Source organism: Cyanistes caeruleus, chromosome 5 (genome assembly GCF_971803275.1).
Source record: "Cyanistes caeruleus chromosome 5, bCyaCae1.hap1.1, whole genome shotgun sequence".
In the NCBI taxonomy this organism is placed as follows: Eukaryota; Metazoa; Chordata; class Aves; order Passeriformes; family Paridae; genus Cyanistes; species Cyanistes caeruleus.
In genome coordinates, this window is record NC_141705.1 from 22,676,756 (window position 1) to 22,701,103 (window position 24,348).

Below are 24,348 nucleotides of genomic sequence, written 5' to 3' on the forward strand. Positions count from 1 at the left end.
GCTCCGCCGTACCGCGCATCCCCGTGCCGGGAGCGGCCCCGCAGCGCGGCCCCCACGGCAGCGCGGCCCCGCGCCGCTGCCCGCTCCTCCCGCTGCGAGCGGGGCCGGCAGGAGGGGCGGGCTGGCTCACGCACACACACCTGCCCCGGGCCGCTGCCAGACGCAGGGCTGGGCAGGCAGGGGCTGCACGGGTGGGGGAGGGAGGGGATCTCCGCCTCTGGCGACGGGGGTCGAGTCGATAGAAGTTGGCAGCGCCTCTCCTCGCCGGCCCCTTTCCCTCCGGCGGGAGCGCACCCGCGGCACGACGGGCTGAGCGCAGCCATAAAAACCACCCCGGCACGGGCCTCAGCAGCCGGCGGTCCCGGCGGGCGAGCCGCCAGGCTGGGGCGGAGCCGGGCCGACACCTCTGCCCCACGCCCGCCGCGCTCCAGCCCTCGCCCCGCCCGGCCCCGCCACCTCCCCCGGCGCGACGGGGCGCGGCGCGGGCAGCCCGCGGCGGTAGGGCCGGGGAGCCGCCGCCCGGCTCCGCGCCGCCCCGCGCCCTTTCCCAGCCCCCGCCGGCGAAGCCAGCTCGGCGGCAGCGGCCCAGCGTGAGCACCTCCCTTCCTTCCCCCCGGGCGCTGGGTGTTGCTGTTGTTTTGCTGCCGCCGCAGGTCGGCCGGGGTGGACGCGGAGGGAGGGAAGCAGGGAGGGGTGCGCCGTACCGCAGGGCCGCTGCCAGGTGCACGCCTCTGCCTGACACACGGGCGGGGAGGAGGAGCTGGACGGGCAGGTTTGTCGGTGGGGCGACCCCGCTCCCCTCCCCTCTCCTCCCAGAGCTGCTGGGGATAATTAGTGTCTGTACGAAGCTGTCTGCCCCCGGGAGGCAGGGCGGGCGCGCAGTCAGTGCGTGCCCGGCTGTTTGTGAGCGGTGACTCGCCCCAGCCCCTCGGCGGAGCCTCCACCCCGCGGGCGGGGACCCGCCCGGCCGCGCTCCCTGCCGTGACCCTCCCACCGCCACTCACCCCGCCGGCCCGGGGAGCCTGGCAGGGTGAGCGGCGCCGGCGTCATGTGACAGCGCGGCCCGGTGCCAGGAGCCCGGGGGGAAGGCGAGCGGGCGGAGGGCGGGAGCGGGCAGCTCCTCCTCGCACACAGACCCGGAGACACTGCCGAGGCGCCTCAGCCGCGGGGACGCGGGACACGCCGGCCTCGCGCCTCGGTCCCACCGGAGCGCCCCCAGCCCCGCCACCTTCCGCGATCCCCGGCGCTGCGGGAGCAGACGGAATCGCTCCGCACCGCCTGCCGAGCGTAAGTGTGAGGGCGGGGGTAATGTGGGGGCCGGGCTGTGCCAGCTGCGGGATGGAGGTGCCGGAGGAGGAAAGTTTCCAGGCGCTGCGAGCAGCGCGGAGCCCGCGGCAGCAAGGTGATGCCGTGGGAGCCGCAGCCACGCCGGGGGTGGCGGGAACTGGGTCTCCGTCAGGCCGCAGCTGCGGGGAGGGGGGAGCAGAGTTCGCCGCGGGGGTTTCCTCCGCGGCGCCTGGGAAACTCGCTGTGCGGCCGGCGGGAGCCGGGGCCGGAGGGCCGCCGCTGGCCGCCGCGCCCGCCGGGCAAGCAGCGTACCTGTGTGGCCGGCGGGGCCGCTCGGGGGGCGCCTTCCCTGGCGGCCTGCCCCGCGCCTGTCCCCGGCGGGAGGGCCCGCGGGCCGCCCGCCCCTCGGGGCTGCTCTCCCGCCCAGTGCCCAGTGCGGCCGCAGCCCCCGGCCTCTCGCCGGGGCGGGACAGGCGCGTCTTCGGGTCGAGACTGAAGTGCCATCGGATCCCGGGCGGGATACAGTGCCCGACCCAACCGGGGTGGAAATTTAGCGGGCTCGCTCGGTCCCGCGGGTGACGGAGTAGATGCCAGGGCAGGAGCTCGCGTGCGCTCCGTGTCCCACCCGTAGCGAGGAGCGGATCGGCCATGTCCTTCGTTTAACTCTTGGTGAAGTCTAGGATGAAATCGGCTCCCAAAAGACTGGCCCTCGTATTGTCACGAGCTTAGCACCGCTTGGCCGCCATGCAGGCGAAGGTAAAACGTGGGACAACACGGCAGGGAAGTGTGGAGTTATAAATAACCTTTCCTTTGCTAGATGCCTTTCGTTGGTTTTTCTTGTTTTGTTTTGTTTTTTACCCTTGGGGTTTTTTCTCTTTTTTTTTTTTTTTTTTTTTTTTCTTAATTTCTGTTTATTTATTTCTTTTTAACCGAAATGGGAATAGGAGTTACTTACCTTGGACCGCTGTCAGGTGAGTGCCTGGCGCAGCTAGGGGAGCCCTGGCAAAGGAAGGCTCAGCAACACGAGCCTGCTCTGGGAGATCACAGCACCTAACTGGAGCTTGGGAGAAAGACCTAGTTCAGAATAGTTCGAGTGGTCATTCAGAAGTTACATTAAAAAACACATTAAAATTGTTTTGTGCACTTCCCTTTGGAGTCAGGTAGTATACATGCACTGTCTACTGTGTTTTATTCACTTCCTCACCTTTGAAAATTCAGGAAATGTCACGTTGCGGAACTGAACTCTGAAGGTTTAATTGTTGGGAAAAGCTGAATTTGAGTGGCTGATAGGAGAACTCTGAAGACTTGACTTCATTTAAACTAATATTCATAAATATATATTACTTGTATTGAAAAGAAAGAATTACTTGGCTGATGACTAGTGACTTTTCCATTAAATTCTTTTAAGATACCAGCATGATAATCACATGAGCAGCTGGTACTTGTGTGACAGGAATTGCATCTTGATTTGATAATCTTACCTGACACAAAGACATGTATTTCAAATTAGCTTTCACCATGTATTTTTAATAATATATTGTTATTGCCTAGTATCAAAATATAAAAAACCCAAAGCTGACTTGAGTAGCCTTTTTTTTACAAGCAGGTAAATATATCTGGTTTTCATTTTTTTCCCTGTGCATGCTGCTACAACTATGGTACAGATTACAAGAGAGACTGGGGGTAAGGATGAGGGATGGGGGCAGGAAAGAATGCTATATGGTCTCTTTTTTCCCGGAGAATCCAAACAAAATCTCCAAGCTGCAGAACTGCAAGGGAGCCTGTAGGTACTGTGAACATTTGACCCAGTCAACACCTGTTTAGCCAAAAGCAAAAGCCTTCAGATAAATAAATATGTGAGTGAGAGATGGGTTAAAGACTCAGTGATAAAAGAGATGTTGTTACACAGCAAATTACTTGTATTTGCAGTTATTCAGTATAAAGAAATAAGGATCTGATACTATTGGCATAAAACCTACACCCACACCTTGCTGTGCAGATGCTGTACTAGCCAGTTTTTACCCCATATTCATTATTAAACTCCAACTTCGGAACCCCACAGCATTCATTGGTGTTGCTGTGGTACTCATCCGTGTAATTTGCTGTAACATTCTCACGTTTGATAATATTAGATGTCCCACCTGTGGTATATAAATAACCAATGCAAGGTATCTAAGAGAAGAGAGAGTATTTGAAACCACAGCTTTGAAGGAAAACAAGTGCTGAAGTTATTCTACTGCATGGAGACTAGACAAGTTGTGCTATTCCTCTGCTTTACCTTCCTTCACTTATTCAGCTTTATATGTGGGTGCTTCAAAAATAAGAAAAATCATGGAAAATCATTTCAGAATCTGAAGTCTTGAGTGCATATGAGAACAGGGGTGTGGAAGGCTAAGCATGTGATGGCTTATAAAAATATTCTTGGATGTATTTAGTGACGTTGGTCCTCAGCTACGGAACCGGTACTGAGCATGAGTTAGCCACTGTCCAGGAGCAGCCCCAAGCTTTACAAATCCTGCAATGGTCTCTTCCCCCAGCTCTGTCTGTGAAGAGGGTGCTTACTGCCAGGCTGGGCGCTGCCTCTTTGATGTCATGAAACCGGAGCTCTGTTTAGCTACTGGCATTCTGTAAATACAGTAATAAACCAACCGGTCTAAGGGAAGGTCTAAGCGAATCCTCCTGACCTGTGGTGTCTTAAAATCTCCTGCTCCTCGTGTTAAGGGAGCCTGTTTGTAAATAGGGCAGGTCCCCTCCATAAGGACAGTGTTTTTATTCACACCCAATGAACAAACACCTCCACCCACTGTTGTTGTTTTAAAAGACTCCAGCTGCTCATGAATATAGGGTCAGGGAGGGCCGCCTAAATGTTTCTCTGTGCTTTCTCCCCAGCGCAGCCAGCAGAGCTGTTTCCTGTTCTTTGTTTCAAGGCTGGGGTTTGCGTCACACATTCCAAGTGGCATATGTGGTGCTCTTTCCTGTTTCAGGCTGTTTTCTGGCAGTTCGGTAGCCTCGTCCAGGCCCCTTGTCACTGCCCCTCAACTCCCAATCCCCACCCGATGAGTTATCATGTCTCTACACACTCAGGATTGCTTAAGATGCCTGTGTTATGTCATAACGAGGTTTCCAAGTTAACCTTTAACGTGCGCCTTCGACTCCAATATTGTTACGGGGGTGAACTGGTTAGCTCTGTTCGCTGAAAACTTGAACTCAAGTCCCCAGAAAGTTGTGAGCCAGTTTTCTGCTCTCACTTGCTCATCAGCTGATCTGGAATAGCTCCATTAAAGTCATAGAGTTGCACTGGTACAGGGAGAGTATAAGTAAGAAGAAGGTCTACATCTGTAGGCTCATAGTTGTGAGAGGGTTTTGACTTCAGCCCTTACTCAACCTGAATGGCTCACTATAAACACTTCTTATTTCCAAATCTCAAAAGGAGTAGGTATTTTCTCCTTGTGCAGGCTAAAAGATTCATTGTCTTCAGATGTAATACAGAAACTGAGGCACTGCTGTCTCATTTTTCTTTGGCATTAATTACTGCTGTCCCACATTTTGCATTTTTGAAGACATATAAGTAATAGTTTTACTCCTGTTTTTATATTTATCTTTCCCCCCCACCCTGTTGCAGCAGATGTAGTGAAAAATTGAGAGGAAATGGAGAAAAACATTAATCTTTGTTGCTTTGAATCTGACAGAAGAAGAGCTAAAAGACCCAAGCCAAAGCTCATTGAAATTGAGAGAAAAACTTGCATTAACTTCAGTGTGCCCTGGATGAAAATGCAAGATGGACTATTTATTCTTCTCTGTCTCTTATGGACTTGAATATATGTATGGTTTCTGTACACACAGAAATACCTCCACCCTTTAATTTTACTCTTTTTGGGTTCCCCCCCCCAGTCATTTTTAAAGCAGTCTTAGTTCCTTCTCTTGCTCTTCTAGATGCTACAGGTTAGCTGCTTGAGATTATTGAAGGTATCTTTAGGAAGTATCCGAAGTACACAGTTTATACTTCTTTCAGAGCTTAATTGTATTTGAAAAAAAATTTATTGGATTTTGTGCACATACTTACAGCAAACTTTTTTGTCTCTTCAGAAATCCAGATAAAAAGAAGTATTTGACTACACAGTTTTGGTAAGTTGTTTATTGATATTTTAATATTTTGTTCTCAGTTGTTTTTATTTTATCATTTTTCTGTTCATTTTAGAACACCATGGATGAGTTTACCCATTAGAACACGATTACATATTTTAATTCTTATACTGTTAATTTGTCCAAGATTTCAAACAGTTAATCTTTTTTTTGGTCCATTGACAGAGAGAGTTGCATTTAACTGTGTTTAATATTGGAAATTGCTGTATAATAAATGCAGTAAATTTTGTGGTTCACACCTTTTTGTAGCCAGAAGTTCTATAAAATAGGGAACTGAGGTTAAAATTAAAATAATTTTTGTAAACCAACTTTTAAATATTAATTAACATTGCTAACAGGAGGTCTTTTAGAGTTCTTTTATGCTGTCAGCGTTGAATCTTTGTGTTTTCATTCCAAGGCTAGTTGCTTCCAATCCAGAATATGAAGTTGGGCAGAGCTTGTTTTAGGAGAGATTTAACTCTTCCCTGTGAAGCATTCACTTGATGCCAAAGCTTCCTTTGAGGGTGTTTTAGCTGTAGGTGATATCTCCCAGGGGAAGGAAGTGTAAGTGTAGATCAGCCAAATGGAAAGACAAAGCTCCAACAGGTTTTAAATAGCAAACTAACTCAGAAGGGAAAAAACCTCCAATCAAATGCATGGTCTGCCTACCAAGCAGTCAGTGTGTGTTACCAACCAACTAAATTGATCCATGAAGACATGACAGAGTTTCCACTTCTAAAGAGTCTAAGCTGCTTTGATCACTGTCACATTTGTACCCACTACACTGTCCACCTCTTTTCCCTGGTTGGTTTTTTTTCATTCCCCTAGCTTCATAAAAGTTCATCACCATTTGCCCTGTATTCAGCTTCTTGTTCAAATCAATCATTTAGGCTGTTATTCATAAATGCATACTTCCTTTCTCTAGGATTAGATGTTCTTTCTTCTTTCTCAATCTATAAAAATGTTGAATCTCTTTTCATGTTTCCTGAAATAGCAGGAGCATATAAGACATAAGAGAACAATACTTTGACATTTTTCCCTCACAATTAAAAGATGTAATATTTCTCCTTTTAAATTATCTTAAAAATTAACCTCTTAAGAAAAACATGACAAAAGTGAAGTTCAGTTTGGAAGGGAAAGATTATCATACCATTCCACATACTTCATTTGTTTTCAAAAGTCTGATCTTTTATCCTTACTAGACTGTTTCTCCTTCTAAGAAGTAGCTTGAGACAGGAAACCAGACAGCAGCCTGCCTTGATAAGGGAGAATATTGTCTAATGGAGGTGCCTCAAGAGCTTTTCCTTCTTCTCTTAGGTTCAGTAAGTATAGAACTGAAGGTCGAAAAGGGTTTACATGGGCTCCGTTTTTTCTTGGTAAAGAAGATAATTTCTTTACAAGCACTTCAAGAATATTTTTTCCCAAGATTTTTACATATAAGACAGCCATTTCCAGACATGTGACTTAAAAGAACCTGCAACAGTATTATCAGAAATTTAATTGAAATACTTACTAGTCTACGTGTCAAAGCAGTTCTAGGTCAATCAAGATGACATCAACAAAGTTAGGATGCACAGGTTGTACAAAACCACAAATTTTTCAGCCTGCTTGCAGTCCTGAAAGAAGGAAGATAAAACATTTTCTACTCTTTGCTAAGAAGCAAATACGGTTTGAAATACTAAATACTAGAATTCTGTAGAAATGCTCTTTCTCATAATGCCTATAAATAAAACTTCAAGGAGAAAATGTTTGCCTAGGTACCATTTTCTTTTACAAAATATTCTAACATTTTCTAACAATTATTATTGTTACCCAGCGGAAATCCAGCAAATAAACAAACACAGAAAACTGTTGCTCACTAGAACGTTTTTTTGGTGTGCTGGTTCTTCATTATTCTCCTTCTGCTCTGTTCCTCATGGTCTGGCTGCTCTGGTCTCTTCCCACAGCACCACGTCTGGACTTTTGTTGCTTTGGCTGGGTCTGACTGCTGTGCTGAGCTGGAGAGCTTCTTTCCTGCTGCTATTTTGGGGTCAAGTGCAGTTAAGCACTTGCTTACTTCCCATTAAAGTTAATGGAACTTTAGAAACACTTTTTTGCTGACTCAGGTCTTGATGAGCAAGTGGTAAATGCAGACACGTTATGGGCTCTGGAAAACAGCTTTTGTACCTTCTGCAGGGAATGTTTTTCTCAGAAACTGGTTCTTCTCTATCAAACTCTTTGGAGGTTCCACTGAAGACGACTTTTCACCTGCGTTCAGAAAACCTCCTTTTCCTTTTGAATTTCATCAGTGGAGATTCTTCTGATACTATTGCTTCTCACTTGTATCAGAGGAAGTTTCACTTGAGATTGACAGAAGTTGTATGTTCCGAGCAACAGGCCTGAGTCCCGAAGTGCTTGGACTGAAGAGCTTTTGCAATGTGACAGTGTTTGCTGCTGGATTCAAGGAGTGCTGCAAGAGCTGCAGTTTCTTGCAGAGGGCACTCATGCAGTGCTAATTTAGCAGATACCATTGCATTATTCTGTAATTATACTGACAATAGCAATCATACCTTGAAGCTTCTAGACAGAGACTTGCTGTACATGAGGCAGCATTCCTTTGTTTCCCCCAGGCACAAAGACTGAGGAAATAAACCCTGTGTTCTCAGAGTGAAGAGGGGCAGAATGTATGGTTATCGCCCCCCTGTCTGCAACAAAAGTTAGTCTCTGACTGCTCTTCCAGATATTTAATGAGAGCATGGGCTTTATATTGGAATAAACCTTTGTTGGTGAATGTGCACAGTCAAAAGTGGCCTTCCACCCCACCCTTTCCTTTCATAACAGATCTGCAGAGTTGGTGGACCTTGAAGATAGATGTGCAGGGGTACAGGGAGTAGCTGCACTGTGGTTGCCTTTTTTCAGCTGCTCTGCAGTGCAGATGTGTAGTCGGAATGCATTCTTTAGCCACTTAGCACATTTCATCCAGGGTAAATAATCCATACAAGCCCTTATTGTCAAAATACATGTTTAAGTACCTTTAAGCTTTCATTTAACTTTAATTATGTCTCTGAAACAATAAACCATACACTTATCAGGAAGTTAATATTGAGAAGTGTTCCATCCTGACAAGGTGATGAGCTCTAACGATAATGAACTTCCCTTCTGAAATGGATACCTTGCTGTATATTGGATCATAAGGGTACAGTTTGTGTTGTTTCTGGGGTGCTGTCTTCACTGGACTTCAGATAGGAGAGTAGTGATGGACTTTGCCTGGACTTCACCTTGCACCTGTCCTTATTTGCATACAAAACCCGGTTGCTTCATTCGTCTTTCTGAAGTACAGGGTGTGAGCAAAATCTTATCAAAAGCCGTGTCCTGTTTGGACAAGTTGGACTGACTTGGCCGAGATCCACAGGGTGGAGTGAATGGGAGGAGGCAAGAAAGTAAAACTGGGTGGCTTGTTAGCAGAAAAAAAGAGGCAGAGCAAAAAAAAGAGAGGGTGGAATGTTTGCTTACTGGATTGCAGTTAATTATTTAGTTTCAGATTACATTCATTTTAAATTCTTTCACCTCACATGAGAAAACCCTTTAATGCAAAATAGTTTACCTAAAAAAGTCAAAGACAAAAGTTCTTATTTTTTAATATATTTAACATGAATATATTGTTGTCACCTCAACAGTTTTTCAAGAGCACCTCAGGAATGAGAGATGGTATTTTGATTTTCCAGAAATTATTTGTTTCTACTAAACAATTTGCAGGATTTCAAACAAGCACATTCTGAAATCACTCTGTAAAGTATAAACCAACTGTTTTTTCATTCCTCTGTAGTAGGAACAGATAAGACTGTTTACCTTCCTTCCCTGTTGCCCCCCTTCTCAAATGTTTGAGAGAGACTGAGAAGTTTTGAGTTAGTAGGCATGATTTTACAAATATACTGGGAAAAACTACCTACTTCTTAGTAGAAGTACCATGCTTTATTAGTGTGTGAGTGTACATGCACATACTTGCTTATGAGTGTAGTCCAAGCTAGTAGTTTGGAGCATTATTTTTAAATACAAAGAGGAGTCCTTTGTGAGTTTATTTATAGCCTTAGAAAAACATCATTTTAAGCTAAATTTTAAATGCCAAAGATGACTTATATTGACTCTGTAGCAGTCCTACAGGACCAAGCGTAACATCTTAATTTTCCGTTCTTGAAAATTGGTTTCCAGTTACTATCAAATGGGGAAAAGAAACCTGCTTAAGAGTAACAGGATAAGGAATGCTTGATTCCTATATTCCAATGCAGTACAGTAAACATAAAAGTACAGTTTTCCTCTGCTTTCTTAGATGACTGCACTTGGGAAAGATTGAGAATTGCTTTTCACTTTTGTTCAGAGTAGTACACTTCCTGTTGTCTATGTCAGTTTAATTCCTTCACAGTGATTTAGAGCTATCTCAGGAAACACTGAAATGTGTAGTATGACATGTGAAATGTGTATCTAGTGTCTTTTCACACACTTTCTTGGAGTAAAAGGTGAAAAGGAGTCATTCTTAAACTGAAGAGAATACAGTTTTAGAATTACAAAAATTACAGAAAGGATGAGCATTGCATTTACGTAGAACAAACTTTTTTCTTTCTCTTACTTAGAACAAAGCTTGCTTGCTTTCTCACTCTCTCTCTCTTGTCTCTTTCTTTCATTTCTCCATTCTTCCTTCACTAAAGTACAAATTGGTGTGTTACTTTATCTATGCACATACAAGCTAAAAATCAAAAGTTTGTGGAAACCTGAAAGGAATTAGTTCCGAGCTCTGAGTGCCTACATTTTGCTGTAAACTTTTTTCATGCTTAAAAGTACAACTTTCCTGTTTTCACAATGTGGATGAATGTGTGAGAGTATGAATGATGCATAGATACATGGATATATTTCTGGGAAGTCAGTATTCTGAAACACAAGTTCCAGCTATGTGACATGTTGAAACCTGAAAAAGATAACTAGTTAACAGTTATATAAACTATAATAACCATTCAAAGAAAATAGTATAATTAATAACCTTCTCACTAACATACTTAAGGTATTTATAGAATTATCACAACTTTTAGCTAATAGTGCCATCTTACATGACTGCTTCCAAACTAAAACTACATACCAAGTTTAAACTGGAAATTGCATTAAGCTGCATTATTTGTTTCACTTTAGTTTTTGCAATTAGTTTTTGTCAGGCCTTAAACTTCTATAAGGGGAATTATGAAGATACTATAATTTACTCTGCTACTTGTTTGTTTCCATTATTCAAAGTACACACTGTTATAATATATTTCCAGAAGTCTTTAAACTTTATTTATGTACCTGAATAACTAGTGGTAGACTTGCAACAACTCATGCCATCTTTCTCGGGAAGTTCTTAATGAATTTTGATCTACAAACACATGTTAATTTCAAAATTGTTCGTTAGCGTTGGCTTATTAGAATTGTTTTAATTTGAGCAGATACATCTTTAAATTTACATTTCTGGGAGAATTTCCCAGCCACAGCTGTAAATGAAGGTGAGCCTTCAGCCTGTCCTGCGGGGTGAACTGAGGATGGTGGAGTCTGGCTGTATTTGCTTCTTTCCAGTGCCATCTACTGGCCTAATTGAATTTGTGTCATTTACTTTTGTCCTCGCATCTTAAAAGAGTTCGTACCGCTTCCAGGCAGGGCTGTAAAGTCTGTGGTGTACGGTCAGAACTTGCTTCTTCGACATCAGTCATATAATAGATAACCTTGAGTGATTTATAAACAGCTTGGCAACATCTAAATGTCATTGCAAACAACTTCCTTTCACTTCCCCCTGGTTTCTCTGTGTACCCTTATGGCTTTACCCAGAAGAGGTAACTCCTTTCCTTCCCAGTATCTTTCCAAGATGACCATGGCAAATGTGTAGTATGACAGTTATGACATGCTTTATGCTAAATACTTTTATTTCAGGCATTTAGAGATCGGACAATTAAGGTTGAACACTGTCAGGAAAAAACCCTGAAGCTGCACAGAATGCAAGCAGATTTTTAAGTGCTTTTATTTTGCACAGTTAGCACAAATGGTTCTTGAATTGTCACTAAATCTATTACATTATAATAACTGATGGCTTTTTTTTTTGTTAAGTCATTGTAGCATGTTGAATGTAGTCTAAGTCTTGAATTTGAATGGTTTTTTGTTTCATTTTGTTTTTTTGCATTGATAACAGTGTCACTGTATGTGATCTATTGAGTGTTTCTATTAGGACTCTTAGGAAAGAGAGATCTCCAGAATCAGTTCACTTGTATAAACAAGATTATTCTGAGGTCGTAATGCTGATGAGAAATGTCTGGTCTAAACTGTGATGTGTTAAAACACTTGACAGCTAATGAAAGTCAAAATTCTGTGGCCTTGGTGTGCTGGCATGCACAATAAAAATTCAGTTTGACTTTCATTAAAGTGAGCTCCTTTGTTTCGATAGCAATTTAGAAAAAAAACCCCAATAAACTGCAATAAATTCAGTCAAAGATTTAAAAATCTGTGTTAAATAAAATATTAATGTAAATAAATATTCACATTAATCTGACAAAATAGTAAATTCTCTACAATTCAGAAAGTTGATTTGGGTATTTCCTGTGGCTTTCTAACACCTTATTTTTCCCCAGTAGGACAGAACCTCAGAGGCATCAGAACAGGTGAATAAAAAAGATGCTAATGTTTGACCCAGTCCCTATCAAGCAAGAAGCCATGGAGCCTGTTTCAGTGGTAAGACTTTTCAAATATATTGCCCTAGAGATGACTATAGTTTTTCCACCTTTAAAATCATAATGAGATGTAATAAAGCTTTGGACTAGCTTAGGAAAGCATGTGAAGCTATATTTTGCTCTTAGTGCAATCAGATTCACGTTCTAGGAAAACTTTCTGTAGTTTATTACTTTATTGCCTTAAATGACCTGACCAGTTGCCTATGAGAGGAGAGACCATCCGTATATTCCTGAGCCACTGCTCTGTAAATATCATCTCTGTAGCTTATGCTGCTGATGGAGGTTGAAATGAAGTTGCCATGCTTCATGGTGAAGTGGCAATAGCCTGTGGCTTCAATGTTACACCTTTGAAGTAAGTGAACAGCTTCTTGCTGTGCCTTTTTCTCTTTTTCTCTTGCTTGTGGTAGCACATGCCCATGGCTAACTACTCTAAACAGGAGAAAATTAATCTTGCAAAAACCCAAACCAACAATGGCTTTTTGCTGGGTAAACTGGCTGCACTACTTTACCAAATGAGCAAATGAGAACTAGGGGAGAAGGAATGTGGCGGAAAAAGGGGAAGAGGAGACACTTCCTTAAAATTGGGTTGATTTTCCATGAACTTAGAGGGTCATCTCAGAGAAGAATCTGGTAAGTAACAGCAGCAGGGACACATAGGTGGGAGCACTACAATGGGAATTGTGATTTTACAGGTTGCTGTTGAAAGGAAAGGTTTTGACCTTGCTCCCTCATACCAGCTTTGTGTCTCCTTTGTGTGACTGAGGAATTGTGTGGTCCTGGAATGATTTGGAACCTTTGGATCAGCTCACTGAATGGTCAGAATTGCTAATCCACCAAAAATACTCATCTTATGGTCAGATCAGGAAGCTGATCTGACTCACTCTGTGCAGCTGCTCAATATTAGAGCAAAGGGAAGGGGGGATGAGAGAACAGGACCTCCCCTTTCAGCAGTAGCCTGCAAAAACAGATTAAGTGTAACATGAAACCACACCCCTAGAACGGCTGATCTATTAGAAGGGTGAAGTCAGTGTACATAACTCAGAGTGCATTGTGCTCTGAATGGCATCTTTCAATGGAAAGTTCGTTTCCTGTTTTATTTAAAATAAAGAGTAATTTTCATAAATTTAAATGCATCTGTAAGCAGGCTGATTTCTTCAGTGCTATTAATAACACTTCTGGGAGTGGAATTTATCTGCATTTTAAAATTACAGTTTGACTTTCGTGGGGTTTATTTGCTGGATAGTAATGATAGAAAAATACCTGTCACTGAAAGTATGAGTATAACAAATTTCAGTATTTGGGTCAAGAAAGAACTTTAGTATTGGCCAGCCTGTCTCTCACTTTAATCACAGTTATTGTGTAACTATGTTAAGGTTAGTGGTGATTATGTATTGTAGTCTAAGATTATCTGATGGTGTGCATTGAAGTCAGAGAAGAGGTCAATTTTACAAAAGAGGTGTCATTGCTGTCTTCTGGGTTGCTTTCTGTGCATGTCTGCCCTCATCTCCCAAAGAAGATTATGCAGTGGTTTGAGGTGCTGCACAAGTAACATAACTGCCCCAAACAGTAAGGTGCTCCTGCCAGATGGGCAAGATCAGTCCCTCAAAAGACACGCTAAGAGAGGAGCCAGCAGTCTTTCCCAGACCAGCAGATGAAGGAAAAACTGCAGTGGGAAGAGCAAGGGAGCATTTCTGAGCCAAGAGCATTTCAAGACTAGAGTTCCAAGTATTGGTTAGTCTGTATTATATCCTTCTCCTAGTGATGTGGTGCCTTCCATGCGTTGGACCTCTGGAGTCTTCTCATAAGTCAGTGTAATCACTCTGGCCAGCTATTAAAGACTACTCAGAGCATTTTACCACATCTGTATGTTTTTCTTTTTGCCCCATTGCATAAGAGAAAAAAAAAAGGCAGAAAAGAAAAAGCAGAAAGTCCAGAGGAAAGTATGGTTTCTGAGTGAAGTTTCCATCACTGGGCACTACTTTGTTTTCCCTCAGGCTGAGGACCATGTGTGTTTCAGCTTCTGTACGCACATAGGCCACTTAACCGCAAGCCCTCAAGCCCCCCTGCTCTTCTTGGTCTTGTGGCTTCCTTGGAGCCCTGGTGCCACAGCAGAAACTTCCCATGAGACGCCTCTAAAGGGAGGTACTATGATATGGAGAGAGCACAGGGAAAGGATAGCAGCCACTGAGTGAGTTAGTTTTCTTGACCATCTTTTGAGGAGGTGGAATAAGAAACTGTTAGTGTGATGTCGAGAGGTGCTAAGCAGAGCAGTATGGGCTAACATAACCCGGAAATCTAAAATCAGGATTATTTGTATTGCATCTTTAATTCTGATAGAATAATTAGAGGCCAAATTAAATAAAGCCCCTTAGGAATAACTTGGTCTTCCATCTGAATGTACGCTGTAGGTGTAAAGTCTATTTGTCTTTAAAGTATGGCAGTAATTGGAGTGGAAGGAGGAAACTAGTAATGTTTTTGACAGCACTGTATTTCAGGGTGTGTGGCTGAAAGGATTAACTATACTTCTCAGGTGACTGAGGCTTGCACCCACACTGTTTCATCACTCTACCAACAGCTCATGTCATGTATTGAAATGAATTATTGAATATATATTATGATAGTTCTGAATGAACTACTGACAAAGTCATCCAAGTCCTTCCAAAAGGACTACCTCTTGGTACGAAACATTTGGACAAATACCAGTTACCATTTGGTGAAACAAGTTGCTTTTTTGTTTGAATTGGAATAAACAGTTTTTTCTCTGTGTAGCAGTGTAATAGAGAGAAGTCTTGGTCGGGTGCAAGAAGTATGACACTGATTATGTGGGTCAGGATGATTAGATTTAGTGATAATACAGTATCTAAATATTGCCAATGCAGTATATAACATAATGGGGTCTAAAGTGTTATAATATATATAAGCAGGTTCAGCTAGAAATGTTTACAGTCTTTGGCCTTGCAGAATGCACAGCTACAAAGGAACAAAGCACCTGTGGAACTACTTCAGGGTTTTATCTTTGTATGTGACTGAATCTTGGCATTTTTACTCACCCATCCAAAACTGTGTGAGCATGCAGTTATTCCTTAAATTCCAACCAGGTGTTAGGAGAAGGTTGCACCTAGGGGTGCTTGTTCTTTAATACACTCATTGGCCAAAAACATTCCTAGAGATTTAAATTTCACAGGCCTTTTCCTTTTTGGCATTCTTGCAATGGAAGAAAAATTCATAGGCAATGACATTGTGATCATCACTGACAAGCCTGCAGCAATGTAAATGCACTGATGCTTAGTGGTGGAATGTTTACAGTTTGTTAAAGCTGGGTGAGCTCTGTACTGTAAACCAATAACAGGAGTTTTTAACGGAAGTATTTAATGTTTCTTACCTGTAAAAATTTTGATTTTTTGGCCATGCCCATAATTTGATCAGATTTAATAGATACTAAATGCTGTTAAATATTAAATTATATCAATATTTAGTGGTCTCCATCATTTAAAGTGCTAATAGTTTCATTGCTTGGTTGAGCCGTGCTGGCAAGTCTACAGACAGTAGACTGCAGTAGTGGCATTTAATAAAATTCTGACACACTAATTACCATCAAAAATGAATATTTCTATAGATGGAATTTACAAGAATAGTCATAAAGAGAATATATAACTTTCAGAGATTTTAATGTAATATTTACTGTTTGAAGATTAATCACCACTGTGTGTGCTGCTTTATTTGAGTGTTTTATGGACTGACTCAGCTTTGTTGTTTTCTCACAGTGCTATGAATGCAGGAGGAAAATCTAATATTTTCTAAACTCAATGTTTCAAACAGTTACTGAAAAGAAGAAAATTACATTTGTGTCATTTTATAAAAATACCTCCAGTTAACATTGACATTTAAAATGAGCCATGTGTTCCCTCACAGGGAAGACAGAGCTAAGAAACCAGGAAGATGTACTGACAGTGACAGAAGCGTTCACCCCAGGAAGAAAAGGAATTGAAATAATTACCAAAATAATTTTATAAAAATACAGTAGTTTTATACTTCTGATCTGTTTCACTTTATACCATTTTGAACATTTGTGAAATCTCACTCATCAAAATATTTTTGGTGCCAAATAAGTAATTAGTTTCTTAATATTAGTTTACTTACCTAAAATCCAAAGATAGCATTTTATTTCAAAAAGGTGACAACACAACTAAAAACTAAAAACACTGCTGTGTTAGCAGTGAGACACAGTAACTAAACGTAGTTAATCCTTGTGAGTTAGCTGTTAGTAAACAACCTCAGTTTTCAACAATTTTTAAATGCAGTCTTGATCTGGATATTTGTTTAATAATACTGCACTTTGCAGTTAATGTTAATACTTCCTTGTTTACAAAAATCTCTAGATACAGGTGTGTTACTTATATAATACAAACATACATATATATATATGTGTGTGTATATATAAGTTACTACTAAATTGTGGAGATCATCACATAGGTCAAGATTAACTTTGGGATTTATATTGTCATGGAAACTGCTAGCTACCACTAACAGGGATATTCTTCCAACACAAAATGTTTATCCTTGTATTCATTTTGCAATATTAGACTGGCTAGTTATATGCTTTACATCTCAAAAAATCATTTACAAAGGTTTAGATTTTACCTTTTGTACTCTTGAGTTTCTCACCCATTACTTACATAGTTCAGCTGAGTATTTTGTATTGATTGTAGGGCTCAGATTCGTAATTCCTTTCTTTAGTGATGATTGTTTTTCAATTGGTTTAGCAGTTTATTGGGACCCATTACTTGCAGTTCTAAGCTCAACTGTACTCCACTCTTGCCAGAATTGATGATCCCCAGTATATAGTTATGTGCTTGGCATAGCAGATGTATCTCTCAGGTCAGATAAGAAAGGTATAGCTGAATATATGACAGGCAGTTTTAAAGGGAGAAAAGTAGTTGAATAAGCCTTGAAGATTTGTTTTCATAATCTGTTTTACATTGCTTCTGAAGCAGTTAGTGAATCAGAACTTGATTAACTTCCTGTGTGTTAAAACCCTTATTTAATTCACTTTTATTTAGAAAGTACATTAATGTGCTTTTTTGAAACTTTTTCATTTTGCCTATTTTAGTGACTGCCTTTCTTTTTCAGCAGTAGCTGTGTGTATGTGTTGATTTATTATTTGATTTTCTGTATTTCTTTTCCACTCTTTCTGACAGTCATACCCATCCAATTACCTGGACCAAATGAAACCAAACAAATACGGCGTCATTTATTCTACACCAAGTATGTTGCACAATAAATTCTACTCAAATCCTGAAGGACTATCAAATGGAATCCAGATGGAGCCAGTAGACCTTACGGTAAATAAACGGAGCTCACCACCTTCAACTGGAAGTTCTCCTTCCCCTCTAAAATTTCAGACTGCGCATAGGAGAAGTTCACCTGGATTGACTCTGTCCTCACCCAGCTCACCTCTCAGTAAATTCACACCATCGCCCCCAGGAGTACAGCCTCTTTCTATGCCAATCACAATCCCGCCTGTAATGGCCGCTGCTCTTTCACGACACGGACTGAGAAGCCCTGGGATACTCCCAGTTATACAGCCTGTTGTGGTCCAGCCAGTTCCTTTCATGTATGCTCCCCATCTCCAGCAGCCCATCATGGTGTCCACAGTTCTTGCAGATGAGATGGAAACTCCAAGTAGCATGCAAGGTTGGTGTTGTCAGAATTCCTTTTTATGCTGTCTCGTCCCAACAAAATAACACAAATATCCAAGCACTTGGTTTTTGTGGGTTGTTTGCATTTTAAAAAGTGGAACATAATTCCAGTTCTTCCAAAATAAACAGGCATAGAATTTGTTGTGTAAATATTTTACCAGACTTAGCAAGGTCATAGCATCACAGACTCTGTTAAATTTGAAAGACCTCTGAGATCATTGAGTCCAACCTGTGACTGAACACCACCTGGTCAACCACACCGTGGCACTGAGCACCACAGCCAGTCTTTCCTTAAGCACCTCCAGGGACAGTGATGCCACCACCTCCCTAGGAAGCCCGTTCCAAAGTCTAATCACCTTTTCTGGGAAGAAATTCTTCCTAATGTCCAAACTACACCTCCCCTGTGCACCTTGAAGCCATTTTCTTTTGTCCTGTCTCTAGTTGTCTGGGAGAAGAGACTGACTGCTACCTGGCTACAGCCTTCTTTCAGGCAGTTGTACAGTCTCCTCTGAGCCTCCTTTTCTCCAAGATAAACAACCCCAGCTCCCTTAGCTGCTCCTCACAGGACTTGTTCTCCAGACCCTTCACCAGCTCTGTTGCACTTGTTGTATCTACATAAACTATTGATCTACTGAGATCTGGACTGATAATAACATAAGACTGATGAAAACGAATAGAAATGTTTTGAATCAGAGTTCATCAGGAGATAACTAAAACTGAAAGATTCTGTATTTAGTATAAATTGTCACAGTAAATGTAGAACTGGTAGATTTTTTTTAACTACAGATTTTTATGTATACTATTTATTTCCATAACTCTTCATAACTCTTTATAATTTTTATGTGTTGCCTTCCCTTTCCTACCCTCTCCCATACAGTGCCTGTCATTGAGTCTTATGAGAAGCCCACACTCAAGAAAACAATCAAAGTAGAGCCAGGAAGCGAACCATCGAAGACTGACTTCTATCCTGAACAAATGTCACCTCCAATGATGACCTCGTTGTCTCCTCAGCAAGTAATGTTGCAAGAGTAAGTAGCTAACAGTAGTCCCAAGATCAGCAGAGGAGTGGAAAGTAGTTCCATTCTGAGGAGTGGGAAGGATTTGTGCTGTTTTGAACATGTGATAAAATACTGGAAAACGTTCATCCCTCCCACCACTGTCACTGTGAAATGTGATTTTAATTTTCTTTCCTCCCTTACTCAGCAATAGAGGAATTGATACATATTTATACATCGCAATAGATCTGCCATTTATACAATGCATTACTGAAGTGATGATAGCTTCCAATTCCACGATTTACTGAAAGTAGAACTCCCAGTGAGCCAGTGATAACCTACTTATATAAGAACAGCAGCAAAATTGAAAGAAGTTACTTGAAATACCTTTCCTTAAAATGAGTGTTGTGACTTTCTCTTCTTGGAGGACCTCTTTGTCTTTTCAAAAGTGTTGCCCACTTGGTGGGAAGAACCTCTTCAGGCTTACAAGTTCTGTGTATATCCAGTGAAATTGCATTTTTACCTGAGGCCATTGTTCTGAGGCTTTCTTCCCTCATGGCAACTTGTTTCCATCCCAGTATGAACTCATTGTGCTGGTATATCTGTAACTGGGGCCACTGCATGAACTGGATCATAGATATAATGGGTTTTAAAACAGTGCTGTTTGCAGAAGAAAGGACAAGGGCTAGAAGAAGAAATTAGGTCTGGGGCATAAACCTTTTAATTGAAAACATTAAAAAGTTCTCAAGGAAGTACCTGAGGAGCCATGGGCACCCTTCCATTTCCTGTTTTCCTAGGGAAAGTCCTGTCAACTTACTAAAACCATGGAATGACCCAGAGCCTGGCTCATCCTTCAGCAGGCCATGCTCTGGGTAGGCAGGCAGGCTGCCAGTGTGGCTGTGGCAGGAGCTGAAGTTGAGAGCTGGGCAAGACTCACAGCACAGAACCTCAGAATCCATTTTTGCACTTCCCTCTTGCTCACTGTCACCCTTGAGGTGGTTGTCTTTGACCTCACCTCATAGAGCAAGGGAAAGAGAGCTTCAAGCCAGACACTGTAAACCCAGTGTGAGTATGGTTCAGAGAGAGACAGAAAAGCATAGGATGGATGGGTGGTCTCCTCTATTTCCTCTAGAATTCTTCCTCCTGCTCATGGCCATTGGGTTCAAAAGCACACCACAGCACCAGGGCTGGCTACATTCCACAACAGCCTTCTTGTAGGCACCCCTTCTTGTCTTCAGATAGTCTAGATGCAGCTCCTAGACTGCAGGCTCTTTGCAGTTAGTTGCCAGCTAGCTTTTATAAACTATATGCTGTTTCTTTTAAATCACCTTAAATGTTTTATTGTAATGAACATAAAATAGTAAACATGCTGTTTACTAGTTGGTAACTTACCTTCCATACTGGACCTACCACACAAGGGAGTCAGGTAGGTCTACATGTAGCTGGAACTAACTACTGCTAGGTCATGACTATCAAATGGTTCAGTTTATTTTTTGTCTTCATTAAGTGTCTTTAACAAGAGCAAACCAGTAAGTGCTGTTCCTGGCTGGTACCACACCCTTCCTCCAGGGCTGAGACTTCTGCAGACTTGTCACCTGCATTAGTGATTTGCATTATTTATTTCCCAATGGGTCTAGTTTCCCCAGGAAACCCATTCACTGAGCAAAGAATGTAAAATTTGGTTATATGGTATATAATTGGTATTCATGGTACATATAATGGTATAGAATTAACGTGTAGATAGCCTTGTTACAGAAAACATTTGTATGTCCATGTTTCCAAAGCATCTCCTCTGCTTGCCCATGCAGAGTATTATGTTCATGGAGAGTCTCTCCTTGCATTTTAACAGCTTAAATTGCTGTATAGCAGTCCTGTGGAGATCTAGTCCATGCTCCTAGAGCCAGCACTTTCAAGTTCACGTTCTTCTGTGTCCAAACCAAGAAGTTTATAAATTGTATTTCTTATCATTAAAAAAAATGCATAGACAACTCACAAAAGTTACAAGATGAGATACTTAAACCTTTATTTTAAAAAAATGTTGTCTCACAGCTTTACAAGCTATAGTTAGGCATTGAAGTTTTTATCGCTGTGCATTGGTTCCAACTACACAAAGTGTACTATTCAGACACCTAAGCTACATTGAAGGGGCATAGGAAACCTTTAGTCTCACTGAAGTGACTTACTTTGCTGTAGCTTTTGGCAGTATATCTATCTATAAATAATGGTGGTGGCATTTCTGTAGGGATGGCTGAACTTTCTAGTACATCTGATAATTGATGTAACTGCAGTTATGTCTAAAATCAAACTTGAGGAAATAATCTCTGGCCAAATATAAGGAGCCTTATTAACATATTTTCATACAAGTGTCAAAGTTAACTCATGCTGTCAACATAGCGTGGTCTGTGGTTAAGAAGAAAAAGCTGTTGAAGTTTTAACATAATTTTTGGAAGATACTCATACCTATTTAGGAGTGACACTTAAATGCGTAGACTTACGTGAGCTTGCATCTGTTTGTAGAAGAGGGAATGAAAGAATTGTGGCTGTGCTTTTATTATTGTCACTTACTTTATATTTACCTCTGAATTTGACACCACCCTAACCATTTTTTAAAACTGCCATGCCCTATCTGATCATTGATAACATTTGGTTGTCTTGCCAGCCTCCTCTCCCATAAGGGGAAAAGGAGAAATTTTCAGTGCTTTTTCCAGACACTTGTAGATTGAAAATCTAAATCACAAATGGATGGTGTATGGCCAATATCCTTCTTCTCCCTTTTCCCAGATATTATCATGTCCAGGACTAGACTCCACATGTAATGATTTGAACCAAGTCTGTTTGCTGTCCTAAGCCAGAGCTTCTCCAAAAAGACTGGTATGCAACGGCATTAAAACTGAGCATTGCTTCAGAGAGCCGTTTCTTTGGAAGCTAGAAGCTTGCCTTCTTATTTAAGAGTGTGTACATCTCTGTCTAACTTCACCATCTGGGGTTTCCTGCCACTATAATATTTTTAGCTAGATTTAATGTGTACTTGAAGAGTACATCACTCAATGGTCACAGAACCACCCAAGAAAGAGAATTTGGCTCCCAGTTTCCAGCTTCTAACTCTTAAGAAAAGAATCAATAACAGAATTCAATTTTTCCCATATCAGTAATTCCCATCCTACTGCTGTGGGGTCATAGAAGAATCTCCTTCTTAAGCCAAGCACAAGATTTTCTGTCTTTATTTTATATAAACATGTTTTATTATAAACACGCCCTTTATTTTGCTGAGAGAAGTAGGAATTCGGTGTTTCTGAAAATTAGGCCCTAAAGGAACTTGGGGTAAGTAAGCAATAGAACCTGGTGTTACAAAACATAAGTTGATTGGTAAAAACAACTGAAATACACTAACGTAAAAAAGATGGAATTTCTAGAAAGCTCCTTTCTGTTGCATGGAGGAGCTGGTTTTGCAACAAGGAATGCTAATATCTGCGCGTTACACTCTGCATGTACCTTTTTGACAAACATACAAACAAACATTTTCTAAGATTGATGTGGAAGAAGGAATCAAGGTTGTCCCCACTTTACAGTAGGGGTGTCATTCAACAAAGACACCTTCAAAGAAGCTTGTGTGTTTTCGCACACGTGAACATTCATGGGTTTGTTGCGAAAGTCCGTATGTAGTTTGTATATGTCTTACCTGCACTGTACCTGTGGGCTTCTGAAATGAAAAATTATGTTTATGAAGGTGGAGGGACAACTTCAGACATCCTGTGGGTGTGCCACGCAGGCTAAGCTCTACTTTTAGGAATTGACGTCAGTGGTACAGGGAGGCCGCACCCTGCTGCCAGCACCAAACAGGAAATTCTTAATTACATTCTGAAGGAGTGGCTGGAACAATAAAGATTGAGTTCTGCTTTGAAACCCTAAAGATACAATTTCTTTAATAATATGGAATAGCTGTTTCCAATTACAATCAAATTAGTTGTATTTGAAGAAAAAAAATAGTGAACAAATACAAGAAGAGTTCACTCAGGGTTTAAGAAATCTAGGTTGGACTGAAAAACACAAAGTTGAAGGGGGTTTTTCCTCTGTAAGTTTTAAAAAAGAGCTAGCAAGTAGTAAAAATGGCTACATCATGCCACAAAGTGAGTAAACATTTAAAAATACTACTGCTAAAATACACAAAATTTGCTAAACTCTGTTGAATTTTTCGACATGCGTGTAATGTTGTTCTTTCTGCCAAGAGAGAGTGGTAATGAATAAAAGGCTCTGTTATGAATCATACTAGCTGAGGTTTGCTGTGCTAAATGTTTTTAACATTAATTTGACTTTGCAGGAATCACCCTTCAGTTATAGTTCAGCCAGGAAAGAGACCTTTACCTGTGGAATCTCCAGACACACAAAGAAAACGCAGAATACATCGATGTGATTATGAAGGCTGCAACAAAGTCTACACTAAAAGCTCCCACCTGAAAGCTCACCGAAGAACCCATACAGGTTTGAGCATAGATATTCTTCTCTTTCTTCAATTTACTATGGTGAAATAGTGGGCTAAGCTTGTAATTTCTGCTAATTGTCAGATGACCACAGGTGTAAATAATAAAATGACAGAAGGTAGATCTGGCATTATTGTGAAAATAATTATAGGTTGAGAAAAAGATAGAGGACATAGTAAGAAAAACCTACAACAAGATACTGTAAGCCAGAACAGGTTCACAGTGCATGCTGATGTGTTTTACATACTGGTTCTTCACTCATTTTGTGTCCAGTTGCTTGCAGTTTACTCAATCTGCACACCCTGTAAACACCAAATCACTTCAAATTGCACTGGCTCACCTATGGCATCACTGTTAAATTTGACTTTGGTTTCCATGGGAGTAGCCTGTTTGCAGAAGTCTGGACTGTATGCCAGATGCAAATGCATCTGCTCTGTGGAGATGATAACCACTGGTGCAGTGGTGCTTTTTTTCTGAATGAGTGTTCCAGCAGACATCCCCATCTCTGTTCTCCACAGAAATGTTCATCTTGGCATGCTGAATGAATATATGCATATCCAAGGTTTTTGCAAGGATACCTTGTTTAGGAAAAATGGAGCCCAGTTCATGTCTGTTCTGCATCAAGCCAGCCCTTTACCTGTTGGGCAATACAGTGGTGTTACAGGAGGAGGATGACATATTAGTAATGATAGTGAGTTTGAGGTACTTGAAACAGTGATGCCAGTCATTTACACTACATTCAGTTTCAGAAATCAGAAGATTTCTGCCTGTTGTACTTTATGGTAGCACAGTCCTTTTCCCCAGAAATCTAGAAAACTTGATCCATGTTTTGAAAATACTTGAACAAATGCTTAAACCTTCATCCTTCTGGGTTTCATAAGACAAAACCAGTGCTAATATGGCAGAGACAGGAACAGAGAGACAATGAAAAGTAAGTTGTGGCAGGTGACAATTTTTTGGTCAGTTAACTTCGACTACAGAGTTTATAGCGCAGAGTACTCTTCAGCTTTGAGCTGTTTGGAGGCTTTTTGAGTAAGCATTGAAGTACTTG

At 41.6% G+C, this 24,348-nt stretch overlaps 1 protein-coding gene across 8 annotated transcripts in view; it reads left to right on the forward strand.

Moving 5' to 3' along the window:
* Positions 1-478: 478 nt before the first annotated feature.
* The window catches only part of KLF3 (KLF transcription factor 3), a 28,041-nt gene continuing 4,171 nt past the window's right edge, over positions 479-24,348 (forward strand). The window contains exons 1-6 of one of the 8 annotated variants that reach the window (XM_086888540.1): positions 479-590; positions 5,374-5,412; positions 12,030-12,126; positions 17,324-17,819; positions 18,702-18,852; positions 23,138-23,298. In XM_086888540.1, coding sequence (XP_086744666.1) covers positions 12,070-12,126; positions 17,324-17,819; positions 18,702-18,852; positions 23,138-23,298 — 865 coding nt within the window. In that variant the 5' untranslated portion in view covers positions 479-590; positions 5,374-5,412; positions 12,030-12,069. Of the gene's footprint in view, positions 591-983; positions 1,403-1,670; positions 2,044-5,373; positions 5,413-12,026; positions 12,127-17,323; positions 17,820-18,701; positions 18,853-23,137; positions 23,299-24,348 lie in introns of those variants that run through there. The other 7 variants (XM_086888542.1, XM_086888537.1, XM_086888538.1 and 4 more) reach the window with 7 other exon arrangements.